At 39.3% G+C, this 27978-nt stretch overlaps 2 protein-coding genes across 3 annotated transcripts; one reads left to right on the top strand and one right to left on the bottom strand.

Moving 5' to 3' along the window:
• Positions 1-686: 686 nt before the first annotated feature.
• On the top strand, positions 687-18675 carry zdhhc17 (zDHHC palmitoyltransferase 17). Its single transcript, XM_087786860.1, has 17 exons — positions 687-776; positions 6044-6147; positions 6220-6342; positions 6552-6629; positions 8281-8425; positions 8579-8643; positions 8920-9082; positions 9949-10074; positions 10315-10457; positions 12039-12141; positions 12817-12936; positions 13248-13310; positions 13388-13481; positions 14151-14234; positions 14312-14469; positions 14543-14637; positions 15715-18675. Exons 1-17 carry the CDS (start codon positions 714-716, stop codon positions 15851-15853), a joined length of 1866 nt encoding a protein of 621 aa, XP_087642986.1. The 5' UTR covers positions 687-713; the 3' UTR covers positions 15854-18675.
• Positions 18676-27978, bottom strand: csrp2 (cysteine and glycine-rich protein 2). Of its 2 annotated transcripts, none has more exons than XM_087786864.1 (6): positions 27890-27978; positions 25197-25319; positions 22516-22684; positions 21994-22123; positions 20578-20671; positions 18676-18810 (listed from the first exon to the last, which is right to left on the bottom strand). In XM_087786864.1, exons 2-6 carry the CDS (start codon positions 25306-25308, stop codon positions 18734-18736), a joined length of 582 nt encoding a protein of 193 aa, XP_087642990.1. In that variant the 5' UTR covers positions 25309-25319; positions 27890-27978; the 3' UTR covers positions 18676-18733. The 2 variants fall into 2 exon arrangements, with proteins under 2 accessions (XP_087642990.1, XP_087642991.1); XM_087786865.1 differs by lacking the exon at positions 27890-27978 and adding an exon at positions 26868-26893.

Genomic DNA, 27978 nt, shown 5'->3' with positions numbered 1-27978 from the left:
AATGTGGTGCAGAAACAGTTTAATGTCAAGTACACATGTCACCATTATCCTTGGTTTAAATAAAGTGCTTCAGTCGAGACTGATCTCCAAAATAATACCTAATTGTAAGTGAGAGTTGTGAGATTTGGAGAAAGTGCAGTTCTGGGGTCACATTCGGCCCTTTGACTGTACTTATGTGACCCTTGTGAAGTCAAGATCATGTCGAAACAAAATGCTTTATTTTGTATTCACTTTTAATATTCATTACTAGTTCCACTCTAAATATGTGATATGTAGGTTTTTTTTTGGTTTTAGGGTTGTCCTGAGTTTATCGTCTTCTGATTATTGCCCCCTTACAAAGATTTAAGTAAAAAATATAAAATGGTATAAAAATATATATATGGGAAAAAGTTATCCATCAGATTAAAAAATAAAATTCACAAATAAAAAGTTCAGAAAAGCATATTAAGCTTGATCTTAAATGTATTTTGTAACTTGATACTTTTTTTAGTTACAAAATTACACATTGGTTCCTGGTTGCAGAACATCAATCAAATAAAAAGTCTTTATTATGGATTTTTTTCTGCTTAAAGTTTCACATAACACGATGATTTTTATTGAATGAAGAGACCTTCCTCCTCAGGAGTATTTTCTGACAGCTCCTCTCTCCTCCTCGCCTTCATCCCCCTACTGTCTCTTCTTTCCCACAATGCTTTGCGGAGATCATCACCAAGATGGCGGACGCTATGGAGGAATATGAGAAAGAAGCTGGCTGCGTCCCTATCCTCCATCCCGAGGTACGTCGCAGCATTAAATATTTTTGGAACAACAACATGTCTTAATTCGTTCCTAGCGCTCGGTTTGTGTTGGTGGAGCGTGTTACGTCGCGCCCGGGGTTAGCTGTGGTCACCCCCTGGAAGCACAGCGGTGAACGGAGGGGGGGGGGGGGGGGGTAGGAAGCTATGGATGCTAACATGCTAATGGTAGCCCCCCCGCCTCCTTTTTGCATTGAAGGCAATCGCTGTGCAGATGTTGACGCTACTATTGTTTCGCCGGACGTTATTGTGTTACAACAACAACAGCTTGACATGGAAGTATCCGTATGTCAAGAGGCGTTTAGCAGCGATATAACGGTACATCGACGACGTTAGCTCTGCAGCTATACGACAGCACTGCTGGCTGGAGCTTCCGCGATGTCAATAAGATGTCAATAGATGTCAGGTAGCAGTGCGAAACATCGTCAACAAATGAAGGTTTCCATTAAAAACGACGCCTGTTTCTATTCAGTTCTTTGTTTTGTGATCGCCTTGTGGTGTGTTGAGGTCAAAACATCAACGCTCAGTCAGTGTTTAGACGTTGTGTCGAAAATAAAACAAGGTATGCAGTTTAATTTCGATGATAAATTGAACCCCTCTATGGCTGTATGGCTTTGTTTGTGTTCGTAAACCATCACCATGTAAACTATCACCATGGAACATTAAAATTGAATGAATGCACGGTAAAAAATACTTTCCTACATAATATAATGTCATGCAAGCTTTTTTTCCCCATTAATATTCGACATGTTCAGTTTTGCATTTGTATACCCTTAAGCAATGGTGTTTTGTTCTTGCACAGTTGGTTTCTCTGAAAGCCAAAAGCCATTTGTTTACTTAGCTATAAGTTGTATTTCAGGATTTATATTTTTTTTGGCAAGAGACACTTAAATACAGAAGGCTTCTGAGTTCATGATGTGCTCCAAATAAGGGTCTGTTTAACTGAAAGAACTCTGATGAGGTCTCAAGCCCAATGTGACCCAATGGTCATTACACCATTGATAGAATACGCTACCATTTTAACTTGGCGCTCTTTTTGATCCCCCATAAACCCCATAATGTGCTCGAAAAAACGATTCACATTCAAACAAGGTAATATTACACAAAAAGTTTAAACTTCATTGTTTATTTCAAATAAATATTTAGCATCGAAGGAACTAAAGTTCATATTAATGCTACACAATCTCAACCATTATATTTGAAATCAAACTAGTTTTTTTTATAGTATGTATATCAACTGCTGTTTTGTAACTCTGTAAATACAGGGAGCGATAGTGGCAGCAAATGTTCCTGTTTTGATTAGTTTTTTAAATGGGAACCATTCTCTTGGATAGTTTATAGTAGGAGCAACTGCCGGGCTAACGATAAAGAAGTGAGATAAGAACATTTAAAATTCTACGATTTCATGCATGTCATCTTTTTGGTGTAGTGTTATTTCCCCTTCTAATTTTGCTTGCTTGATTATACATTGTAGACCCTAAACATTACCAATGACAGGCAGTCATTTGAGGCCAAACATACTCATTTTTTAAATGCTGGTGAATATTATGATGCTGACAATTATTACGGTCAATTATTTCAATTATTTCACCAGAGATAAATTATTTAATACAACATTAAAATGATTAATCACATTTGTAGCTCCTTAATATCAGACACGAATCAGTGTGTAATCTGCTTCTGTATTCTGTCCTCATCGTCAATTTAGTTTCTTTTTTACGTCAAGTAGGGCTGCACGATATTGGAAATATGTGCGATATTCGTTATTGGTGTCTTGATTTGCGATATCGATATGATCGCGATGTTTTTTCCTTCACCTAACAATGTAGCCGCGCGCAGTCGAGCACAGGAGCGAGTACTGTAGGGGAGGTCCGGGAGTTTGTATAAGGAAAACGATGTGATATTTCCCTTTTTGTTTATTTCCATGCTTCTTGCCAACATGACCAGAGAAAAATATCACCTATGACACTCCGGAGACTTGCATCTGTTTCCCGCAAAATTGTGCGACATCAGAGAAGAGCTGCCGGCGTGTCGCGATATCATAAAATCAATGATAAATCCCACCTCCTTGTACATGCACACATACCAATTTATAAATGACCTGATGCTAACAACTTAGCTTATTAGCATACAGTAAAGACAGACAGGTTTACACTTGTTTGGAAGTTCCACGATCTTATAAATACTACTAAGTACTTACAATATGTTGCTTTAGCAAAGGAGGTTGAAAGAGATGAGTGACTGGATCACTAGTGTTTGAGTAGCGCCCATAAGTTAGTCTTACTTCCGTGTATATACCGAGCCACGCTAAGTAAGACGCGTCACCATGGCATCCGAGCCTAGCAAGCTGCACCGCACAGATACAGACAGATCGACAACGAGACATAGAAGTACAAATTGCCATTTTTACAGAACGTGACACTGATTGGTCAAAGTGCAGATTTAAGAAATGCCTGATTTGACTGATAGATTGATCAATGAAAAATTATAATTTATCGCACATGTTTTCGATATGCATATTTTACGTGCCAATATTGGCATATCGATATTTTTTTCGATATATCGTGCAGCCCTAACATCAAGCTTGCCTGAAAGATTTTACCCAGGGTGCTTTGGGATGTGGGTCATAATGTGTGCAGTGCTGTAGCGCGAACAGCCAAAGATGATACCTGAGACCTCTACTGAACTAATCTGTATATCAATACAATTCAGTTTTTCTCCTGAATAATTTATTTGGGGAATTTTTCCACAAAAGTGAATGAATGTTAAATCGATATAAATATTTTTGTCACAAAACGAGGCAAAACTTAAAAAGGCTTAAAACAATAATAAATTAGTTTTGCTCTTTTTTTTTTTAGAGATAAATCAGTTTTCCTAATCGCGCTGTTGGTTCTTGTCCTTGTTGCACGGTAATGATATTAAGGTGATTCATTATGGTAAATTGAAGAGGAGTTGCCCACGGGCTGAAGTGATAGTGGAAAATTGAGTTTGCTCTTTTACGATGGAGCGTGTCGTTAAACCTCTTGCTGCCACTGCTGGTCACAAATTGATCCTACTTACTGCATCTAAATATTTTAACCTAAACTATAGACAATGATTATAAGAATAATGTCTACAAGGGACTAGTGTGTTAACAATTGCAATGTAATTTCCCGTAATAGTCATATTTATCTTGTTGATAGTTGTCCCTGCAATTTTGCTTCTGAGAGCAATTTTACAGAAATAATGATGTCTAATGCGTCGTGTCGTTTTCATCCTAATCAAAATGTGCATAATATGTGTATAAAAAGCATTTTGTTCTTGAACGGCAATGAAGCACGGTCAGAGGCTACAGTGATTCTAAACTCTAGCTGTTATACTGTGGTTTCACATGTAAACTCGATGCTCCCTCTGTGGTTTGGCCATATGTTCCTCCTTAGCAAAGCCTTCTGTCTCTTTGGAGCAAACAACACTCAGTTTAAAATCAATCACTACATGCTGAAGCGTATGATGTCCCCAAAAATTCCTGTTTCAGTGATATCGTGAATGGCAACATGGAGTAAAAGCACATGACTTAATAATCACCACAGTGAGGAATTCCATCAATTTCCCGATGAGTGGAAAAGTGAGACCGACTCTCGTGGCAAGGTGACGTAGGTCACTGGTGAGGCTTGTTGATGTAAGCAGTCGGACATCGGTCGTGCATTGAAGAGCAGCTCACTTTCTTTATAAAATGACTAGGCATTTTAGCGGACAGTATTTTTTTGGGTTGAAATAGAGGCATCAGCCGAGTACAAATCATCTCTGTTCATGTTGCATTCATGTCACTTCTATTGATCTAATAATCTCGAAAATGATTCTCTGTTGAGACGAGCTGCTTGTTGACATCGATGTTATCGCAAGATGATGGTTGATGGCTTTAGTCCTGCACAGGACATGGTAAGTCATCACCATAAAACTGACATAAGTGATGTTAATCCTAGAAAAGCTTCACGATCTGCAACAAATGACCCGTTCACATTAAGCCTTAAGTTCACGTGTGAATAGGGAGAATATGCTGCTTATGTTTTGTGAAAGTCTGAAATGTATTTCGACTTGTTGTCATTAAAATGACAAACATTATTCCTGAGTGAATCATTGCTGATGCAAGCAAAGGTCAGTGCAGGTCATGACTTTTATTGTAAAATAAGACATTGGTTATGCATTTCTAATGAATGGAGGATAACTATCAGTCAAGTTCGACCTCTTCTCAGGCTGTTTTAGACCATTGTTGTTTCAGTATCTTCTTCTTGGGAGTCTGATACATCCCTCGTGTCTGGTGTTCGGCGTCTGTTGTGCCATTTTGCCGGCTAATTGAATAGCAGAAGCAGCCACATCTGTGTGTCAGATCAGATAACCTGCTGCAGGACTTGATGAAGCTTTCTGCTGGCACCAGTGGGCCATCTTATTGTATAGCACTCTAAGCATCATGTGTCCTGCAACACTGAAAGCATTTTAGCATTAGAAATGAGTAAACTTCATGATTAGTAGTTGTTTCTGTTTATGAAATTGTATTTTAGTTTATTTAGAACTCAAGGTTTGTAAAAGTGCTTATAGCCAGGGGGTTATTGTCCATCTGCAAATAAGTCAATAACCAATACAATCTACATGTTTTCTTTCTCAAAATGAGTCACAAGGACTGAAATGTTTTTGATGATGACAAACTATTTATGGACCTTTTCCAGTGACCCTTTGGTGTAGCATGCTACAGTACATCTTCTGTGCCAAGGATATTTATTCTCTACCAGCATCTGTTTGTTAAATTAAGTTTTACTCAAAGTGTTGTAATTGTAAATGGACATTTATGATTTCTTTATGGATAGCCAAAAAGAAGTCATTCCATTTTGGTTATCAGTAGTTTTATTTAATCTGTGTTTGTCATTTGTACTTCTAGCAGGATCTATCAGAAATTGACAAGCGAGTCGACATTATCAAACACAATTTCATTGTTGTTTTGAAAAAGTTTTATAAAGTTGTTTGGCACAATCGTTTGGAAAACCTGGTAATGCGGCAGATCCAAACCTTACTTAATATGTAGTTATATTTAAAAATGCATTTTTAATATGTATTTAGTAGTAGTATCTTAAGTTATCATTAAGTTTTCTTTTTTTCTTAAACTTTCCTCGTTCCTATCATTTACGCTTGTCAAACAAATGTAAATGATGGCAATTAAAAATGCAATATGTGCTTGACATTTTCTCACACATGTATGTCTTTGTCCTCTTACTCAGGAAATCAAACCCCAGAGTCACTACAACCATGGCTATAGTGAGACCACCACCCGCAAAAACCATGTGGATGACTACAGCACCTGGGACATCGTCAAAGCCACGCAGTGAGTGTATAGGAGTGTGTTGTATGCAATTCCTCTGGTGTCTCTGCTCGTCTAACACCTCTTTTACTGCAGGTACGGCATCTTTGAGCGGTGCAGGGAGTTGGTTGAGGCTGGTTACGACGTCCGGCAGCCAGACAAAGAAAACGTTACCCTCCTGCACTGGGCAGCCATAAACAACAGGGTAGACCTAGTCAAGTAGGTGTCTTTGTTGCTGAAACATCAGATTCTGATACTTTTTAGATTGGATTTTTAGTGAAGTCTTAGAATCTGAAATCATCAGATAAATCTGTTAGCCCTTGTTTCTTTGTGGGATGTATTGGTGGTTTTCTTCCTCTTAGGTAAATCATGGTAAATGGCTTTACAAAATACCACACATGTAAAATATGATCTCGTACGTTATGCAGGTACTACATATCAAAAGGAGCCGTAGTGGACCAGCTGGGAGGTGACCTCAATTCCACACCTCTACATTGGGCGACCAGGTAACTCGGTTATTTGTCAGTTTGAGCTGTTTTCTTTAATTCTATCATAATATTGCTTTTCAGAGCTCTTAAAGGTCAACTAATGTGTTGATTAAAGTGTGACTTAAATAGACTCTTTTAAATTAAATATTTACATTAGAAAATGTGCTTAAGCCCCACCCACTGAAAACACTGTTTTTCTGGAGAGAAATCTTGTTTACCATAACCACACCCACTCTGCTGTGTTTGGTCATTGGGGTTTGTCGCAGTGTGTCATCAATGCAACCTCCAGGGGACTCGTTGTATAAACAAAGCGGGGCGTGATTACAGCTGTCTGGAGGAGGATTGATGCCATTATTACATAATGAACTCCTCTCTCGTAACCTTTTGTTTGAAGAGATTTCCTATGCAACAGAACTTACTGTAATTATTACATCATAATGGTCTCGGCTCTCACAACCTTTTGTTTGAAGATTTCAGACGAGGGCGAACTTTATACAATAATAAGTTCAAAACATGGTCATGATGAGGGACTTACTGCATCTTGAAGCATGTTAGTAAGTCAGGAAAGTTGGGTTTCCACATCAGCTGCCCTTTAATAAGACCTGGGACCTCCCCTCGGCCTAAATACCCTTTAGCTCATTAGGGAAAAATACGTTTCTCCAGAGAAAGTGATGGAGCTTAAAACTGAAATGGGATATACAGTGCATCTTTGCTTGTTTAGAATAATAATGTTTTGTTTTCAAGTTTAATGTCTTTACCAGTAGTAGACGACAATAAATAAAAAAGGAAAAACAGAGTTTTATAGGATTGTGGTAAGGTATTCATTGTCAGACATCTTTTCATCAAAACAAGTTCAAGCTTAGTTCTTGTTGTTGTGGTGCATTACATTTTGGACCTGATTGAACCAGTGCTGCATGGCTTTTGTTTTTTTTGTGTTTATGTCAGACATCTTTGTACTATTTTACAAAAGATTCACGTGAGGATTCATGGTTTATTAATGACGTTGTTAGATTAAACTAGAGTAAATAAATCTTCATTAAATCTTGATTACCAAAATCATTGCAATCATCATTCTGCTTTTCAGCAGTTACTTTTTGTATGTGACTTGTATTATTTTCAAAAGTAATGAATCATCCAGCAATTATGAAACACAAAAGATAATCACAGCCGTAATCACCGAATAGTATTGAGTCGTATGCCAACATCCCATGCCCTCGTTAAGAATACTACAGTCATTACTCACCTTCTCTTTATTGCAGAAGTGAATGTGTAAAATCAGTTGTCCTTCCTCTTTGATAAGCAAGGGACATGATAAGGCTTCGCTCTGTTTAATTATTTATGGACCCTAACACGCGAGTCCTCTATCCACCGGTCGGTGACCTTTAGCGTTCTCCTTTGGTTTGACTCCCAAGACGTTACTCCCACGAAAATGAGGAGCTTTCAATTTGGGGTCAAAACAACCCAAAAAGTGAAAATGATAAATTTTTCTTGTTAAAATGTAAGATATTTTAAAAAACTTTTTTTTAAACTAAAACCTACTGTAGAGGGCGCTGCTGATTATTATGTTATTGGACTATTCACAATATATATACAGGTATTTTTTGATGACTTTAGTTTGAAAGAATGACTATGAAAATAGGTCTGATGAGATTTGTTTTTGTTTCCATAGACAAGGTCATCTATCCATGGTGGTGCAGCTCATGAAATATGGTTCTGATCCGTCTCTGATTGACGGCGAGGGCTGCAGCTGCGTCCACCTGGCAGCCCAGTTCGGCCACACCTCCATTGTGGCTTATCTCATCGCAAAAGGCCAGGTAAGGATAAACGCATGGAGCCCCACATGCCCACAGGTTTAAACTGAAACGTTCACAGACACTACCGCATCTCTTTGACGCAATACACATTTCGGCACCAGGGGGAGACATTTCACTGTTTTCACGTTCATACCTCCCTCTCTTCTCCGACAGGACGTGGACATGATGGATCAAAATGGCATGACTCCTCTGATGTGGTCGGCTTACAGGACGCACAGGTGTGTGTGTGTCAGTGTTATGTTCTCTTCTGAGTTTGCTGACTTGATAATGCGTCATCAACCTTGGACGTTGAAGCAGACAGGCAGTCGTTTGAGGCCCAACAGTAACTGAAGGAAGTTCCTGCTGACACAAGCAGTTTCCCAAATGAGCCTTCATTCATCACTTGCTGTCACGGGATAGTGAAGTCATGCATGTGCAGTCGTCTAGTTGAGCGCTGAAAATGATTGATCAAAGGTTGTGTTGTGACTTGTTTGTTTTTTATTATCACGTGACAGTGTGGATCCAACACGCCTCCTGCTGACCTTCAACGTGTCGGTTAACCTTGGAGACAAATATCACAAGAACACGGCACTGCACTGGGCCGTGCTGGCCGGCAACACGACAGTCATCAGCCTGCTGTTAGACGCCAACGCTAATGTCGACGCGCAGAACATAAAGGTGATGGACTCACTGCAAACGTGTTCAACAAAAACATAAATTCTATCTTTGGCATATAAGTCAATTATTAACTGGCACACAAAGATGTTATGCTCAGAGATGGTTTTGCAGGTAAGTAAGTAATGGTTGTTTGTAGAGCACCTTTCTAGACCAGGGTCACAAAGTGCTAAAGAAGAAGAAGAAGAATAAAGATGTTTAAGATCTGAAGATAAGTTAAGGTACAGATATGAATAATGTCCAGAATCATCATCTAGAGACTTCCATTAATGGTAAAACTGAAGTAATGTGTTTAAGTTTCATTACATCTGCAACAATTAAAATTAAATATAAAATAATCGGAGTTATACAAAGTTTAGTGAATATACTTTTATTTGATTTCTTTTGCCTGATACTGATACTGATATATTGTTGGAATAGTTTCATATTTATTGAGTTTTGTCCACTGGTTAAGAGCAACTTTATGACCGATGAAGGCATCAAATCAATTTCAATATTTGTTTTTCCCAAACATGAATCACACTCACTGTACCTGTAGCAGTCTTGAGAATAGTGTGGTGGATTAGTGTGCTTGTGTGTTGGGGTCTCCCAGCATGCATTGCAGGACTGAAAGTTTGCTCTGTTGTTCTAGTTTCCTTCTCTATAGATGTCATAGCACATTATAAAAAAATATTTGACATTAGTGTTTTAGTGATAAGGTGGTTTCGCTCTAATATAAGCAAGGCTTATTTAGCAAATACAGCAAATGTTCTATGATATGATCAACACTGTAACTTGTTCTAAATTGTTTCTAAACCATCTGATATTGCTGATAAAGAGCTTGTAAATGTTTGACAGGTTCTGACTGGTATTTAATGGAAACTTTTCAGGGGGAAACACCACTGGACCTGGCCAAACAGAGAAAGAACGTGTGGATGATCAATCACTTACAAGAGGCGCGGCAAGCTAAAGGTTACGACAGCCCGTCCTACCTGAAAAGACTCAAGATGGACAAGGTACACACACGCACACAGACACACACTTTTAAAACAAACAAACACTCATTTCCTGCGGTGCAGACCAGCAACCACGTCTTCTGTCTCTGAGCAAACAGGCATTTAGCCCAACATGCCCAGACACAGCCACACGTCACATTTTAAGAAGAAACATGGAGTGTGTATGAACTCAGTAGTCGAGATCTAAGAATAATATTTTCACATCTTGTGGCACCTTCACTGCAGCTTCCTCTCCTGCAGGATTTTCGGCAGAAGGTGATGTTGGGAACACCGTTCTTGGTCATCTGGCTCGTGGGATTTATCGCAGACCTGGACATCGACTCCTGGATCATCAAGGGTCTCATGTACGCTGGAGTCTGGGTGACGGTGCAGTTTCTATCCAAGTACGTCAGGATTTTACCATCAGTATTATGATCCCCTTACTCTCCCCAAAGCCTCCTCATTTGTCACCAAAACACCCAAGAATGGATTTACAAACACTGAAAACCTCCTTTTCTGTCCTTTAATCCGGAAGCAATCGCCAACATTCCCTGTAGAGACTTAACAAACACAGATTGAACCTCCTGCCTAAACCCTATTAGTGCTGCCATCTGGCCCTGCTGTGCTGGTTTGCTGCCCCTTTCACCACTTTTGTCTGTGTGAAATCATGAGTCAGCATTTCTTGTAATATAGTGGAGGAGAAACTAGATGACAACTTAAAATGTGCATTGTTAGTGTCTCAGATCAGTTACTTTCCACTATTTAAAACCAGCTGATGGATTATTCTTCTACTGAAGCAGAACATGTTAATGTAACACGTTTTTATCAGTTTACCTTATGCATTTACATGTATAGGCTTTAATATCAGGAAAAAGTCTGAGCAGTAACTGGCTGTAGGCGAACCCGAAAGGCTTGTTGTCCTTTGCCACATTATGATAGACAATTAGCTTTATATGTCATTAGTAACAATTTAAAAATGATTTCAGTTTGATCGCCTGAAATGTAGTCTACGAGAAACAGCATCACTTCAGTTCTATTAAACTGAAGCTGCAGCGAGCGAGGCGCAGCAAAAGCCGGATTACCTTGTGTGATCACGTGATCGAAGATATCTCCTCTAAAAACCTAAATTATATTAATGCACCATCACATGATGCCATGATTTGTTAACAAATTACTTTTATTCTATAAATATAACAATAAAACATGCGTGTGTTGCGCAGATGAGCCTCACATTTTAATGAAGCACGGAGACGATCAGACCATCATCATCATCATCATCATCATCACAACTCAGCGATTTAAGTTCCTGATTTGCAGTTTTACTCTTATTAAATCTTAAGATGTTTCAAAAAAGCTCATGAATGTTTATTTAAATAAAGTATTTGTGTCAATAAACCCGTATATAAAGTATAAAAATGTACACTGGAGCTCATCTGCACTCATTTACAACAGTGTCTAATCCAGTTTAAATCCATGTTTTCATTTGTTATTCTGATGAGGAGAAGAGAATCACTGGTTCTGGTCCATTTAAATATCATTGACATATTTAAAGCGAACAATCTGCTTTTGGCTATTGGGCTGGGATGCATCATGGGAGGTTGCAGTTTTGTGTGCACCATTAATAAGTTGGCTTGGATAATTATCGCCTTCCCTCAAGCTCTGTTTGCTCGCGACAGCGTTACTGAAGCTCAATTACTACGAGGGCATTTGGTCTGACTCTACCAGCACGGAACACTGACTTGTCCACTGGCAGAAAAACTGATTAATAATAGTCCGGGAGTTAAAGTTTATTATTCAAAGTATGTCGCTTGTTAATCAAGTTTGTTTATTCAGGGTGTAAGGATTTTTAAGAATAGATAAGAAGTATCTTGAAAAAGGGACAAATGATATATATTTTCATGCAATAAAAGTAAACCTTGGTCGTTCATAATATTCAAGGTTATAAAGTCATTTAATTAACCATCCTTCTTCTTCTCTTCCTGTAGGGCTTTCTTTGACCACTCCATGCACAGCGCTCTCCCTCTGGGAATCTACCTGGCTACCAAGTTCTGGATGTACACTACTTGGTTCTACTGGTTCTGGAATGATATCCTTTTTTCCCGCCATCTTTAACTTTGTTCATGAGTACATATGATGACATCAATGAAGTGTCTTGCTCAGTTAGTAGCCACATTTGAAACATGCTAGCACGACGCTTCATGACTTTCATCAGGCAAACTTCATTTGCCAAGAAAGGTCCGGAGGTCGTGCTGTGATGGATGTCTGAGTAAATTGTGGTAAATGAAAGTCTGGCTGCCTCGTCGGCGAACTTCCGCGGATGACTTGTGAACAGAGAGCTCAGTGTGGCGGCAGCTGGGTCAAACCTTCCTCGTGGCTCCAGCGCGGCTGCTCTCGCAGCGTTTTTGTCGCGGGAAGAATTGTCTGCCTGTTCAGAAGCCGCTAATTGCTAGAGGTGTGAGGGGCTTTGCTTGTTTGTGGAGGGCTTTTCATTAAGCGCTTCAACGCACCACCAGTGCAGGGATTTCAGCTTCATTTCTCAAGTTTTTAATTTCTTATTCTGTTCTATGATGGTGGTCAAATTTATTCCCCCCTCCTTTTATTCTATATGCTTTTCCTCCGTCATATTTATTGTTGAATAAAACATTAGATTGTTTTTATAGTAGGAACATCTATATATATATATAGAAAAATAATTAATTGTAGGAACACGTTTAGTGTTAATCATATTGCTGTCAATCATCTTCCTTAACCGTTCCTGCACATCTACCTTTCGCTGTCCACATTGCTTTTCTGATAAACAGCATCCTGTTGTTCTACAACTTCGGCAAGTCCTGGAAGTCAGATCCAGGCATCATCAAAGCCTCTGAGGAGCAGAAGAAAAAGGTACCGTCTGAAATTAAATTGCCAAGTTCGGTCATTGCCTGCAGTGAGGGTCCCTCTCTGAACAGTGGGGGCAGCAACAAGGACACCGCTTCTTGTCGGGGCCGGTCGTCTTTAGCGTGGTTAATGAGCTAAATTTAAACTCCATTGTTGAGGCCGGACACAGTGGACACCAGCTACATCAAAGGCTCCCTGATGAGTTCCTGCTCCTTCATCGTGCTTCCTCTCAGAAGGGGGAAAGATTAATGAGAATTCTGCCTTGACTGTCAAGTGTACGTTTTAAACTTAAATGTCTGATTTGATTTTATCCTCAGACAATTGTGGAGCTGGCAGAGACGGGTAGTCTGGACCTCAGCATATTCTGCAGCACATGCTTGGTAAATTCCTCGACTTTGTGTTGACGAAACAAGCAAAAACAAACTTTTCTTTGAATGTTTTTATTCCTCTCTGACAGATACGGAAACCCATCAGGTCCAAACATTGCGCCGTGTGCAACCGCTGCATCGCCAAGTTCGACCACCACTGTCCCTGGGTGGGCAACTGTGTCGGTACGTCACGTAAATGGAGTGGAATGAGTCGAGGTGACACACGTGTAACGACACAGAGAGGATGATTACAGGGAAGGGGTTCACATGTGGCGGGGCTGATGGTAAAGGAGGGGGTCACAGCTCGGGTATTACGAGAGCAGGTGGTCAGGATGAGGCCGTAAAAGTGAGGAAGCGGTCTGAAGCAACGGCCTATTTCTGCTTCCTGGAGTTTGCCGAGACAGAAAATTATTGTTTTCAGCATTCGGCTGTAACACCTTCAACAGCAGCTTAGGTCCGGCCCTGTTGCTGCTATTTAACTCGGACCTATATACACATAAAAGCTCTGCTAAAGATAATATTTATACTTGTGTCATTTATCATAAATATAATGCTTCTGCTTGTTTTTACACTATTTTTAAGTTTATCCATCTGGCTCCTAATGTATATAAAAAAGAATGAACAGATTCAAATACAATCTTAAGGAAACAGATATTTTGTTTTGAATTAACATTTGATGTTAAGGAAGCCCATTTCCCCCTGATGTCTTGCAATATTAGAAAAGGTTTTTAAAAAATCTAAATACGGTTTGAAGTAATAATTGGTGGATCAGCAGAAGTTCTATTTTACCATTTAGCTGACAGATGTTTAATTAATCAAGAGTTTTTCTATCTTGTACTTTTGTCATGACAGGAAGTGGGAATCACAGATACTTCATGGGTTACCTCTTCTTCCTGCTGTGCATGATCTGCTGGATGATCTACGGCTGCATCTCCTGTAAGTTCTCTTCCTTCGGCTCTAGTCACACCGTCCTGGTTCTCCTTTAAGTCGACCGCCTGCTCCTCCTGTTCCAGACTGGAGGATCCACTGTGTCACCAGTTACGCCAAGGACGGGTTCTGGCTCTACCTGACCCAGATCGCCTCCTGCTCTCCGTGGATGTTCTGGATGTTCCTCAACAGCATCTTCCACTTCATGTGGGTGGCGGTGCTCATCATGTGTCAGCTCTACCAGGTCTGATATTCTTTTTTTTCCCTTGCTGACGATATATCAAGTCGCTGACATTCTTCCGTGTGTCGTCGCACAGATCGCTGCTCTTGGAATTACCACTAATGAGAGAATGAACGCTCGGCGCTACAAGCACTTTAAGGTCACAGCCACATCCATCGAGAGCCCCTTCAAGTAAGTTTGACACATGTATTCAAGCTAGCTGCTTCACTTGAACATTGTGTATTTATCTATATGTATTTATACTGTATATGGACTAGCTGAAGTTCCCGGCATTGCTTGGGTATAAAATAAATCTAAAACCAAATAAGTGATGAGATAAGAGAGTGGAGGAGAAGAGGGAAAGATCAGGGGGATTGTGGGCCTTTCAAAATTGCCGAAAGGAGCAGAAATACTATAAAATAATCTTTATCATAATCCTTCAGTGAGAGGTCAGTTGTCTAAATGCACATTTTTAAAGGAAAATTGTCTTCATTATAAGGGGACGGTTTAGTTTTCATTGGTGTCTTCATCCTCCTTTATGTACCTTAAAAATAACAAAGGAGCTGTAATTCTTGAAATCTTACTTACTCTGTCAAATAGTCTGTTAAATATACGTTTTTAATCTTGTCAATTTGTACTTTAACTTGTTTATGTAGCAATTTGGAAAGATAAATTTGCATCATTGGAAGATGTAAATTCAATGAATTTCGTGGGGGAAAGTTTTATGAGACCCATTGTATTTAGTGTAAGAAATGTTTCAAAATCATCCTTGCATCAGTAATTGTGTTTTTTGTTTTTTATTTGGTTGTAAAGTTGTTCTTGAATTACATTCCAATGGTATTAAAAACTCTTGGTTTGAATTAAACTGGCCTTGAGCTGTAGGAACCTACAACACAATGTAAGACTAGATCAAGAGATGCCCTAGTTTTACTATGAAATACAATCTATTAATATTCAACTCAGCCTTGTTTATGCATCTTTCACTGTAGCGGATGTTTGATAAACGTATGCCTACATTGTAAAATCAGGTGAAAAAGGAACTAGAACTGCCTCTAGAAGTTGTTACTGTAGATAATTTATTTTCGACGTTTATGTCTTTATTTAAAGTATAATTGACGGCTTAAATTTCTTATTTGGGGTTTAATAAATCTGAATGTTTGTGACATTAACCGTCCATTTCTTTTAATACAGTACATGACAGATATAAACATGAAATTGTAGTTCAGACAGAAATGAACTGACTTCCTGTATCTCCTTCTCTGTGTCCAGCCACGGCTGCATCCGGAACCTCATCGACTTCTTCGAGATCCGCTGCTGTGACCTGCTGCGGCCCGTGGCGGTGGACTGGACTTCTCAGTACACAATAGAATACGACCAGACGTCGGGCTCAGGATATCAGCTGGTGTAGAGGAGGAGATGGAGGGAAGGGGTGGAGGAAGCCGAGGAAGTTTTGGAAAGATTCATATCAGAGAAAAGCCACTCTCTCTCTCTCTCTCACACTCTCTCTCGCCTGTACTTTTTTTTTTTTTCTTTTTTTCTTTTGACTCCCTCAACGATCAAAGAGAAATAAACATGGCCGGAGTATCGTCGCAGCATCAAAGAACACGAGCCGCCCCTCCTGCTCCTCCACCTCCTTCTCGTCTTTCTCCTCCGGACGATGGACCGCTGTCGGGGCACAAACGGAACACAGGAAGACGGACCGCGACTTTAAAAAGCTCCCCCCCCCGTTTGTGCCGGAGTCGATGTGCCATGCACCGGCAGAATCATTTTTTGTTGTCACTGATTTTTGATTTTTTAACCACCAATCCGTTTTTTGTGTGTGGGCGAAGGGAATGTCTTTTTAACGTCTTTGCACCGTGATGAATCGGAGGAAGAGTTTGGTCACAAAAGTATTAAAGTGATGGGACACTGTATGCTTGACCGAAAGATATCCTTTAGACAATGTGACGCAGGTGATATTTATTTTTAAACTTATTTATCGATGTTCTAGTGGCATGACCTTAACCTCTCATGTCAGTTTTAGCTCCGTAGGTTTTAAGAGAGGAAGTTGTGATGGAAGGAAAAAAAAACGATGCTGTTTACAAGAACGCTTCATTCCACGTGTATATCTGGAACAGTCTTACGTGTCTTTTGTTTGTCTACAACATTGCACTGATTTTTATTTTTTTAAATGTGATTCTTTTATTTTTTTTCGCGCCAATACCGAACAGAAAACGACCTTTTTTTCTTTTCTTTTTAATAGTTTCCGAGAGCTGATCAGGTACGAGCGTCTCCCTTCTTTTCCTGGACTGTAAAGAATGTGCATCTGTACATAACAATCAAGTTTTTATGTTGTTTTTTTTTTTGGTCATTGTTCCTGGAGGTTTCACGCTCGGACGGGTTTTTTCATCTACCTAACAAGCGGGGAAGAGACTGGAGCATTTAGTGACGTCCCACACTGCTGTCGATACGCCATTTCAGCCGTAAATAAACCACGCCCCCTACCTGTGAAGACCCTTGTCTGCATGTTTGATGCTTGGGACTGCTGGGCTTTTTTACCCCCCCCCCTGTCACCATGACGTCAGCCCAGTCAGCCATGTCTTTGTATATAGTGAATGTTAAGTATTTGCAAGTACTTCTGTTCATCTTTTGCCTCAAATCCAGTGTATCTTCTAGTGGACGTCGTCTTCGCGGGTCCCAACATTTCCCAGTCGAATCTGTACAAGTGTGTAATATATATGACGGTTTCCATGCTTGTGGACTCCAGAAAGGTTTTTTTTTCTTTTGTATGTCACATATATATATATATATAAATATATATATATCGCTGGGTTTGTTATACCACTGGATGTACAAATTGTAAAGCAAAGACACTAGAGAACTAAAGTTTTTCATTTTCTAAGAGCTGAAATTTGATCATGCAATAGTTGAACGGTGAAGAAGGCGCCTCAATGTTGCATCATCAGAAGAGGAACGACATCGTTTCATGTTGCTCCTCGTACCCAGTCCGAAACACGGAGCCATACAAAAACATTTGTCTTAGAAGATGTTTGTTTTTCATCCTCTTCCTCCTGGTGGAGGAGTTCCAAGAGTCCAGTTCACGAGTGATGGGAGGATCAGTGCAGCCACTTCAGTCACGTCATGTTGAAGAAAGAGCTGAGCCAAAAGATGAAGCTGTCAATTGAGATTTCTTACCTATGGTCCTGAACGTTGGGTAGTTGTCGAGAGAGAAAGATTGTAGATGGTCTCCCTCTTAAGAGTTGGGATGAGGAGCTCAGTCCAGACTACAGTGAAGGACATCTCCCTCATGAGGTTCTCCATGAGTCCCCAGGCCAGGTCGGAGAGACTCCGGTTGAGCTTTGACCCCCTTTTGACCTCCAGATAAACAAAAACTTTTTTTTTAAAACATTTTCAGGTTACAATGAGATCATGAAAAGGCTCCTGGAGTCAGCGGTTGATCAAAATCCCGTCAGAACCTCCGTTTATCTTCGATTCTTCTTGACAACTTTTGTGGTTTTCAACCATGTCCCAGGATTAGATTGCATGAGTGTACGAGGCTGGGTCATAAAACGACCCTCACTGGACCCTGTTTGAAATGGTTTCTTGAGGTTCAAGAATAACTTTCTTGTGTTTTTTTTGTGGAAAAACTCGAGCAAACAGGTTGGCTATATACTGTCACCGACAGAGGGCGATCTAGGTACGATTTTAGGGGATAGTTGCAACATTTGTTTACAAATTTAACTCGCACAGGAAGAGGAAAAGCAGAAAGAACATTTTTTTTAAATACAAAATTAAAATTGAATTCAGTTTTTGCTGCTTTATTTTGATCAACATCTTGGACAGGCAACAGAAAAATCGCTCTATAAAGTCAACTCTTGCTGAGAATCTTTATAAAAAACACTCCTGGTTCTGCTCATCTCTGGACAGGGTTGAAGTCATGTGATCACGGACTAATATTCTCATCATCTCCCCGAGGCCGCAATCACGTCAACACTTGTTGTAGATAGAATTAATATCCATCTTCACTACCCAGTCCAGCCGTGGACTCGATGGCGTCGCACTCTCAAGAAGGTTCCTCCAGTTCCTCCTCCCAGCAAACAAGTCAAACGAGAAGTGAAAAGAAAGCACATTATCATTGCCAGTGCCTCTGTGCCCACCTCCTGACATCCCTGTATCTCCGCTTCAGATGTAAACAAACGGGCATGGTTCAGTTTTAATGGCTTTCTTAATAAAAATACAGTCAAACATGGACTCTTTGTTTTCATGCTTTTATTCTCGGGCAGCTTCAAATAAAAAGGTGTTTTTCCATTCACTGGGCGTGCACCAGGGCGCCCGCTCCCTGACCGAATCCAAAACCTTTAGGCCCGAAGTTCTTGGCGTAACAAGCTAGAGGGACGAAGAGAAGAAGGTTGTTATGATTCACTCAAGACGTTTTGACCAAAACAATATGACCACCTGACCATAAAATATTACAATACATAAAGTTTAACTTTCCCCACCAGAGAGTGTCGTACAACGTTTGGACCCTGTGTATGTCACAACCATTTGAATTTTATTTTGAACCTGGAATGCAAAGAATAAGTAAATGTCACCCTTTATTAACGCCACTTTAAAAAAAAACATTTGATGTTTAAGACTATTAAACCAATTTGGAGTTAATATTGGATTTTCTCATTATTTAAATAATCACACAAATGTTAATTTTTCCATTTATCAGGCGTTTCCAGGAATTTCTTTAACGGTTTACTTTTATCTGGCATGTTATACATGCAACACAATGTAAGACTAGATCAAGAGATGCCCTAGTTTTTTTAAACTATGAAATATAATCTATTAATATGCAACTCAGCCTTGTTTATGCATCTTTCACTGTAGCGTGTGTTTGATAAACGTATGCCTACAGTGTAAAATCAGGTGAAAATGAACTAGAAGTGCCTCTAGAAGTTGTTACTGTAGATCTCGGAAATTTATTTTCCACGTTTATGTATTTATTTAAAGTATAATTGACGACTTAAATTTCGTATTTGGGGTTTAAGAAATCTGAATGTTTGTGACATAAACCATCCAATTTTTTAAAATACAGTACATGACAGATTATGAGGCTTTAGAACCATCAGAGAATAATCAAGTGCAAACAAAAAAATCCAACGTCTTCGTCCTCTAATCCATGATCTTCAGTGAGAAACCAAAATACATGGAAGATGAAGATAGAAAAAGGAGTAAAGACAATTTGGGAGGTGAAGAAGAAGGTGCAGGCAGGGTGGAACAGGTGGATATTAGTGGTGGAGTGAAAAAGAAGTCCATAATTTTATTGTTTTTTGGCAATAGAAATCAGAGTTAGAAGAGTCAGAGTTGAAGAGGTTTTCATTCCGAGTTGAGAGGTTTGGAGACGGGTTAGGAATAATTGACGTTCTGTGACGGAGGCTGAAAGATTGAGGGGGAAAAAATAGAGTCAAAAGATGTGTTAAGTAAGTAAGAAGTGATATCCCTGGACCTTCTGCTCCCACAGCTGGATTGATTTAGCGTCTTTCTGCAGGAAGCCATATTGAAGTATGAATAATGGAAACCTGGCTCCTCAAGACTCGCGTCCAGACAGACATGATTCATAATTCATATGAGGTTCATTACACTCGACAACTCGGCACAATCTGACCATCATTGTGAGCATGTGAATCAGCCAAATCATTATGACAACATCTTCTAGAGCCATCCTTGTTCCAGGACAAAGTTCAATTCAGAAAAAAAGGAACATTGTATCGATTTACAGAAGCAGATAATGCAAGAATTCATGACAGGATTACGTCGATTGTCCTCGATCTGTCAGAACAAACCATGAGTCAAGTGGAGTGAAGAGAACAGTTATTCTTGTCCCTGACAAGAGCCACTGAACAATAGAGGAAATTGTTCCATTGTTAACCATAGTGTCATCAGCCACTGGGATAAAGTGACCAGAGTTAAGCACCACAGCTGCTCCCCCGAGTCCACAGTAGCCCCGTTTGGTGACGCCACATTCCTAGCCATCGGCACCAGATTTTCCGATGACGTGCGTCCCATTGTGTCGCTGCAGCTTCATAAAGGCTTCATTCTCCGCGAGGATCTCGTCAGCTGACGACACGCGTGTGACCTCGTGATGTTTGTCTCGCCTCGACCCACCTTTACAGTAGATCTCTCCGTCCTTCTCCGTCACCGTCGTGGACTCCAGGCTCTTGCCGCACTTCGCGCAGCGGAAGCAGTTCTTGTGCCACGGCTGCCCAGAAGAAAAAAGAGTCATCAGAACTGTTGTTGCAATTCATAAAAGGGGAATGGATACCCTGGAAAGACCTCCAGAGAATGACTGATGGTCTGATGAAGCTTCATGAAGCAGTGTCGTCATTTTCAGAGTCCACTAGATGGCGGTCACTATTTTCCTTTGTTTTGAACAATTGTTTCCAATGAAACATCATATTTAAACTGATGGCGCCACCTATTGACCTCTAAACAACATGACACTGCTTCATGAAGCTTCATCAGACCCCTATTAAAATCACATTAAGATCACTATTAAAAATGGCAGATTTTTGAGTTCTCAGCAAAATTGTAGAATTTTATAAACGTTTTCTTTTGTTTGTTTGAGACGATTATGAAATAGAATAAACAATATAACTACAGTTCAATAAAATTAAATGATTTTTCTTTTGATCAAGTAAGATCCATTGAAATATGCTTTGTTACCCACTTTTGGTTTATTTCATTTTTTTTAAATGTCACACTTTTTTTTATTCCTTCTTCTAGGACAAAACATTGTCATTCAAACAGCAAAACAATATTATCATCCTACATTTTTTTTAATCTATACAATTCCATGCTTTTAATCTGGCCTTTAAACATTTTGCTTTCTTGGCAAAGGGGAAAATACATGACTTTTACGCTATTGTGACACTTTTTATGCATTTTATTAAGGACACGTTTTGCTCGTTGGATGATTTTGCTTTTGTTATTATTATTTTATTCACACTGGGAATCAATTATTGCTAATTTAGGGCAAAATATTTGCTTTATATCTGCATTTTTAGCAATTGAAAAACAGTTGATGAACAAAGACGCAAAAAAAACAACCTTCAAATGATTTGTCAATCTTCCAGATCAGAGGTTCTCTACTAGTGGCTCGGGATTCAAAACTTCATCACGAAGATGTTGATGTGTGTTCGCAGAACTTGATAGTAATGATAGTAAGAAAACATACTTCATTTTCCTTATATTGGCAAATGGACCAAAGAAATGGATCCACAATCACAGCCTTAAACACGTGGAACCTTATTCACGACAAAGAATGTTGACCTTAACAGGACTTTGTCCATCATCTCTTAATCTTTTTATTTCTCAAAATAGCAACAGTAAAAATAGTGGCCAACTTTGAAAATGTTATAAGCCACGTCTGGTCAAGACAGCGTTTAAAAAACCATCTGTTCCATTGTCCCGTTATCGAAATGTCATAAATATTCCATTAAAAGTCAATTCACCTGTTTTTTTCAACTGATATTTTCTGGAATAGCGTGTGAATTTTTTTTGAAGGAATCACTGGTATCTCACCTTTCCTGCTCCGATGATCTTCTCCGCCGCGTACACCGAGTCGCCACAGCGAGCACATTTCTCCGTCCCCCCGAACTTCTGCGCGAACTTGGACGGGTTGGGGTTGGTGGTGGGCTTGTGAGACGGAGTCCTGTCGGAGGGTTGAACGAGTCGAAAAAAAACCTCAGTCACTCTCTGCAGGAAATGAAGAATCACTTAATGAAACAGTCCGGAGCGGAGACTGAAGGAGTGAAAGGAGCTTGTTGTCAAGCCGACAGAAGGGGGCGCTAGAGGTCATATAATCAATGCTTTCATCACACGATTCCAGTTAAATATTTGTGTCTATGAACGGAGTATCTGCATTTCACGAGAAATGTATTTAATGTTATCTTAATTTTGACCTGAAACTTGATAAAGACGCAAAAGAAACTTGAGGTATTTCTAACTCACTGACAGCCTTATTTCTTATTATTATTTTCCCTAACTTCTATACCGATGAGTTTAAAGGTGAAGTTTTACTGAAGAAAAAAAGTGTTTCCATACTGTTCATGCTTGATTCCCAGTCGCTCCCCTCGGTCCATGTTGAGGGTCCCCGCTCCCTGTCCGTAGCCGTAGCCTTTAGGGCCGTACTTCTTCCCGTAGCAGGACTTGCAGTAGATCTCGCGGTCGTGGATGGCCACAGTGGTGCTGTCCAGACCCTTCCTGCAGACCACTGGACACAAGGGAACAAACACCACCTCCGTCAACGCCACGATCCTGACGCAACAAATCACTGTAACTTTTGGAAACATCTAAACACCATCTAAGAGCTCAGGGTTTCACAGCCGTCGTTAGCGTAGCCGCTAACAAGACCGGTGCTGTGTCTCAAATCGCATACTAGCGTACTAAAAGTTAGTATTTTTAGTACGTTAGTGTGTCTCAATTCTTAGTATGCGAAATTTAGTGCGCCATGCATACTAAATTGGCATACTAACACGCCCACAAAACTAGCATGGTTCGATGGACACTAACCATACTAAACAGCCGCCATTTTAGTGACGTTTTAAACGGAAGTTACGTCATGTATAAATGCATATATATGCATATACTTAAATGTGTATTTTCAGCAGCAGTAGGAGGATAAACACGTCTTCACTGCTGATACCAGCTTAAATATCTCGCGATTATTTAGATTCTCATATTTTTTCTTTATTTCTTTTTCCAAAGTTGCAAAACGTGCTGCCAGCAGGTGTCGGCGATAGCGTTCAAACAGCTGCTTGAAACATCGTTAAATAGAAGTAGAAGAAGAAGCTGTCATGTGATTTCCGGTTAGTGTGTAGCTTCAGGGTTTGATTTGAGACACACTATCTGCGGAGAATTTGCGTACTAGTTAGTATGCATACTAAACTGATGCATACTAACTTCTAGCATACTAAGATTAGTATGCGATTTGAGACACAGCACAGGCAAACACAGAGCAGATCCACCTGCACCAAGAGTCACCTTAGGGAAAGTCATGTGATCCACAGAAATGTGTTTGCAGTTCACGTCATCTCTGCTCATGAACAAGGGTTTGTGCTCCGGCAGAAGAATGTCTCGTGTGTCTGAAGCCAACGTGACTGTGTCCAGTGTCCGAATAATAATCCCGACTGTGTGGCGTCTGGCGTCGGCGGAGCTCAGAGAGCGAGTGAAGCGGCTGTTCCAGGATCAGTCAGGAGTCGTCATCGTACTTCAGTGAGTACATGAATAAACAGGTCGTGAGAACTTTAAGACGATCGTATCGATCCAGGGGATTAGATTAGATTAGTTAGATGTTTGAAACATCATCTATGATTAGCGCTGATGATCGTGTTTAGGATTATTTGACTTGATGCTTTATGATTGAGAAGTTTCAGATTTAAGTCATTAAATGATGATTATAAGATTAAATTAATATTTTTTTGATTAAATGAGAATTCTGAGATTAAAGTAATTATCTGAGGATTCTTAAAATAAATTTAAATTTTTTTTTTGATTTAGCTGGAATTCTAGGATTTAAATAAGAAATTCTGAAATTCAAGTCATTGTGTGAGGATTCTTAGATTAAAAAAAAATAATCTTAGATTAAGTGAGAATTCTTGGTTTAAAATGAGTTCTGAGATTAAATTAACTAAGTATTCATAGATTGAATCAAGAACGAATTGATGTAGCAAGAATTCTAGGACTTAAATGGGAATTCTGATATAAGATTTATTAGGTGAGGATTCTTAGATTAAATGAATAATCCTTAGATTAAGTGGGAATTCTGTGGTTTGAATGAGAATTTTAAGATTGAGGTGATAATTTCAGGAAAAAAATTAATTATCTGACGGATTTGTAAGATTTATAAGAATTCTGAGGTCAAGGTAAAGATGACGTGGAAAAAAAAGCGAGATTATAATGTATTTACCTTGATATCAGTTTGAATCCTGATACCGGAAACTCTTCGATTTTGAGGTAGTTCTGAGATCATAATGCAGTGAGTGAGAATTCTAAGATTCAGAGATGAAACTAAGTTTTGGTTTAAGTGTTTTTGGTTAAAAATATGAACCATTAGATTAAGTTATAATCTATTTGTTTGTGTCTTCTCATTTAGACAATTGTAACAGTTTATTTTCGTGTCTTAACAAGAAGAAACTGTCTTGCCTGCAGTTAATACAATTCTGACTCGCTCTAGTAGAAGAACTCACATTTCTCAGATCCTTAAATCTCTTCACTTTTTTTTCAGGAACAACTTTAAAATTCTGGTTCCTTCTTTCAGATCTATTCATTGCTCCTCCTTACATCAGTGATCTGATCCAGACTTACACCCCAGCTCGGGCTCTGAGGTCTGTGGATCAGAATCTACTGATGGTTCCTGAACACGCTTCAGGACCAGAGGAGAGAAATCCTTCCAGACTGTTGCTCCTAAGCTTTGGAACGATCTTCCTCTCCCTCTGTGTTTGATAATCTACTGACTCCTTCAAGAAACATCTTAAGACTTTTTTATTTGTGCTTTTCCCTGATTTTCTGGGACTCCTGTGTTTGTCTTATGTGTCTTGATCTTTTAAAGTATATATTTTAACTATGTATTGTTTTTGATTGTTAAAGCGCTTTGTGACCCTGGTCTAGAAAGATCTTTACAAATAACCTTTGAGTGAATGAATGAATAATTTTCCATTGTCCTCGTGACCCAGAAAACCAAGTTATCCCACTATTGTGAACCATTGGACCAGCGAGAGACTTACTGCAGAGGAAACAGCATTTGTGAAAAGACTTCCCGTCACACTGCACTTCCTCGGCGTGGTAGACGGTCTTGCTGCACGCCACACACTTGTTTCCTCCTCCCCAGTTCGGCATCGTTGCTGGACCTTGGAGGAGAGAAGAAGCTGGAGGTTACTCATGACCTGAGCAGTGGTCAGTGTGAAGAGCTACTGCTGGAGTCAACGACCTCCACTCTTAAAGTACATTTGGCCGATATGAGCTGAAAGATTTACACAGTGAGCATCTTGAACAGAGGGACGTTAGATTTTCTACGACGCCACAATATGAACAGAAGGAAGGAAGAACAAGAAGCCTTTATTTGATGGAGAAAAAGAAATGAAGTAACAATGTAAATGCAGAAAATGAAATTACATTTATTTGTTTTGTGTATGACTTTAAGTACATATCACTTAAATATTAACATTTGATGGGAAAAACACAAATAATAAAAAAAAATTATAAAAAAATGTATATTGTTTACCACTTGATTTTGAATATATTTCACTTAACTCTTGTGTTGTCTCTGGTGATCCCAGGGGCCTGAAAAAAATGTGTTTGTGGAATCCCTTGTGTTGCCCCGTGTCAAGGTTTTCTGGCCACCGGGTCAACTTGACCCTCAGATAACACAAGACTTAAATATTGACATTTGTTGGGAAAAATAAAAATAATAAATCAATTAATACTAAAGTAACAATTAAATAGCCTTTTTAGAAATATTAATATTGTTTATCACTTCATTAAATTCATATTTTAAGGAACAAGATATAGAAATTCTCAGTAATAATCCGTCCGTCCGTCCTTCCATCCATCCATCCATCCATCCATCCATCCATCCATCCATCCATCCATCCATCCATCCATCCATCCATCCATCCATCCATCCATCCATCCATCCATCCATCCATCCATCCATCCATCCATCCATCCATCCATCCATCCATCCATCCATTCATTCATCTAACCATCCATCCATCCATCCATCCATCCATCCATCCATCCATCCATCCATCCATCCATCCAACCATCTACTAAATCTTATCATAATTTTAAAAAACACTTAAAGAGTCCCAGTACGGATCCTTGAGGAACTCCCTCGATTTTTATCCAATCCACTCCCATTAATCTACTTTTTTCCCTCTTCTGGTCTTGAGGTCGAACTATTTTTTCTTTACTTTTCTCCGATCTCCATGAATCTCAGTGACAAGATGAGTCACGGGTGGCCGGACAACTGTGATGACACCATTAAAAACTGCCGCACGACTGTGACCAGAACAACCAGTTGGTACTGATGATAATCTCATTACCCTCTTTAAATGTCTGGTCCCGTGCCGCTCCAGATAAGACGCCGCAGGGCCGGTCCCATTTAACAACAGAAGGCTAATTCGTTTAAAAGGAAAAGTTCCACGAGTTTGCTTGTCAACCTAACAGTGACCCCCGTCACTGACGTATAAGAACAACCTTCCAGTGACTCACATCTGTCTGGAATATCACTGTCGTCCAGATGTGCGACAGGTTTCCACACGACGCCGTCAGACAATGAAAGACAAGCTTTAAATCAATTGTAACGAAAAAACCAAACAGACCAGTAAACCAGATGGATTAGAGGCTGCGAGACAGGCCTGAGCATGAGAGGACGCACGAATGAGTGTTATTACCCTGAGATTGACGGTGTCCAAGTGTACCCGGAGGTGGGTGGGAGGGACCGTGAGAGACTAAATCTCAATAAGTGATGAAAGAATGATGAAGTCAAAAGAAACAAAGACACAGGAGCATCATAGTAATAAAGGATAAAGAACGAAAAAGTAGTATTTACAGCTATAATAAGAATCAGATTGTCATTGTCAGTGTCGTAAACACAACATTTTGAGACTTGAGCTCAGAATAAAAGGGTGAAATAAGATGACACACAAAATAAACAACAGAAAAACTAAATGCTAGATTGTATATTCCTTTTTCCTTTTAATATTACTCATTGTAAAGGTCAGTTTCTAATGACAAAATACGTTTTTATTAACAAATTTAAATTAATTCAAGAAATTATGAAGGCACGGTTAATGGCGCTCGCTTACACCTGAAGAAGAGCAAAACAGACATAAACACAGAAAGAATATGTTCCAGTTATTATCGTAGTATCATGAACAATTCCACAAAAAAAGGCCGTTTAGTAAGAAAAACAAAGCAAATAATTATTAGAATAGAAACAGAGCAGGTGGTGTGAATTAATGAAGAAGTTAATTTTGTGGAATAAAACACAAATAATAAGAACTGATTACGCAATACAATATCTTACTCTACCATCATTTTGAAGTTTTTTTTTTAACTTTTTCCATTTGACAAAATGAAATCGATCGTTCGTTTGTTTCACAAAGTATTACAACAGTTTAAATTAAATAGACATCTACTGTGTATTTTAATGATATATATCAGCCCCAATACTTCTTTTTATTGCACTTTCATGTCCTCACAAACGGAATAATATTACGTAACAGCTGATCGTAGCTAAACTGCGACAGTCTAAATACTCACAAATGAAAAACGATTTTTAAAAAAAGCCAAATACTCGTTGAAACTATACGTTTGAACGAATATTGTGTTGATAACGTTGGGATCAGTTCAATTAAAAAGTAAGAATGTGTGAAGATACATCAGTAGAAAATTAAAAGTAAACATAAAGTACCTGGTGGTTGGTGTCTGAGGTGATATCTCTCGATGTGTCTCCAAAGATCCAGAAGAACGGACTGGACTCACATTCTTCACATATTTACG

Source organism: Callionymus lyra, chromosome 3, assembly GCF_982586985.1.
Source record: "Callionymus lyra chromosome 3, fCalLyr1.hap1.1, whole genome shotgun sequence".
Classification (NCBI taxonomy): Eukaryota; Metazoa; Chordata; class Actinopteri; order Syngnathiformes; family Callionymidae; genus Callionymus; species Callionymus lyra.
The sequence above is the reverse complement of the archived record's forward strand: the minus strand, read 5'-3'. Positions and strand labels throughout refer to the sequence as shown.

Bases quoted from the DNA above. Each gene is read 5' to 3' on its own strand.
- zdhhc17 (XM_087786860.1), top strand. From the start codon at position 714: ATGGCGGACGCTATGGAGGAATATGAGAAAGAAGCTGGCTGCGTCCCT. The intron at 6,343-6,551 runs GTAGGTGTCTTT...TACGTTATGCAG, and splicing joins AACAGGGTAGACCTAGTCAA to GTACTACATATCAAAAGGAG. The intron at 8,426-8,578 runs GTAAGGATAAAC...CTTCTCCGACAG, and splicing joins ATCTCATCGCAAAAGGCCAG to GACGTGGACATGATGGATCA.
- csrp2 (XM_087786864.1), bottom strand. From the start codon at position 25,308: ATGCCGAACTGGGGAGGAGGAAACAAGTGTGTGGCGTGCAGCAAGACC. The intron at 20,672-21,993 runs GTGAGATACCAG...TCTTCTGGGCAG, and splicing joins AGATCATCGGAGCAGGAAAG to CCGTGGCACAAGAACTGCTT. The intron at 18,811-20,577 runs GTGGGTCGAGGC...TCGTCCCTCTAG, and splicing joins CGGAGAGATCTACTGTAAAG to CTTGTTACGCCAAGAACTTC.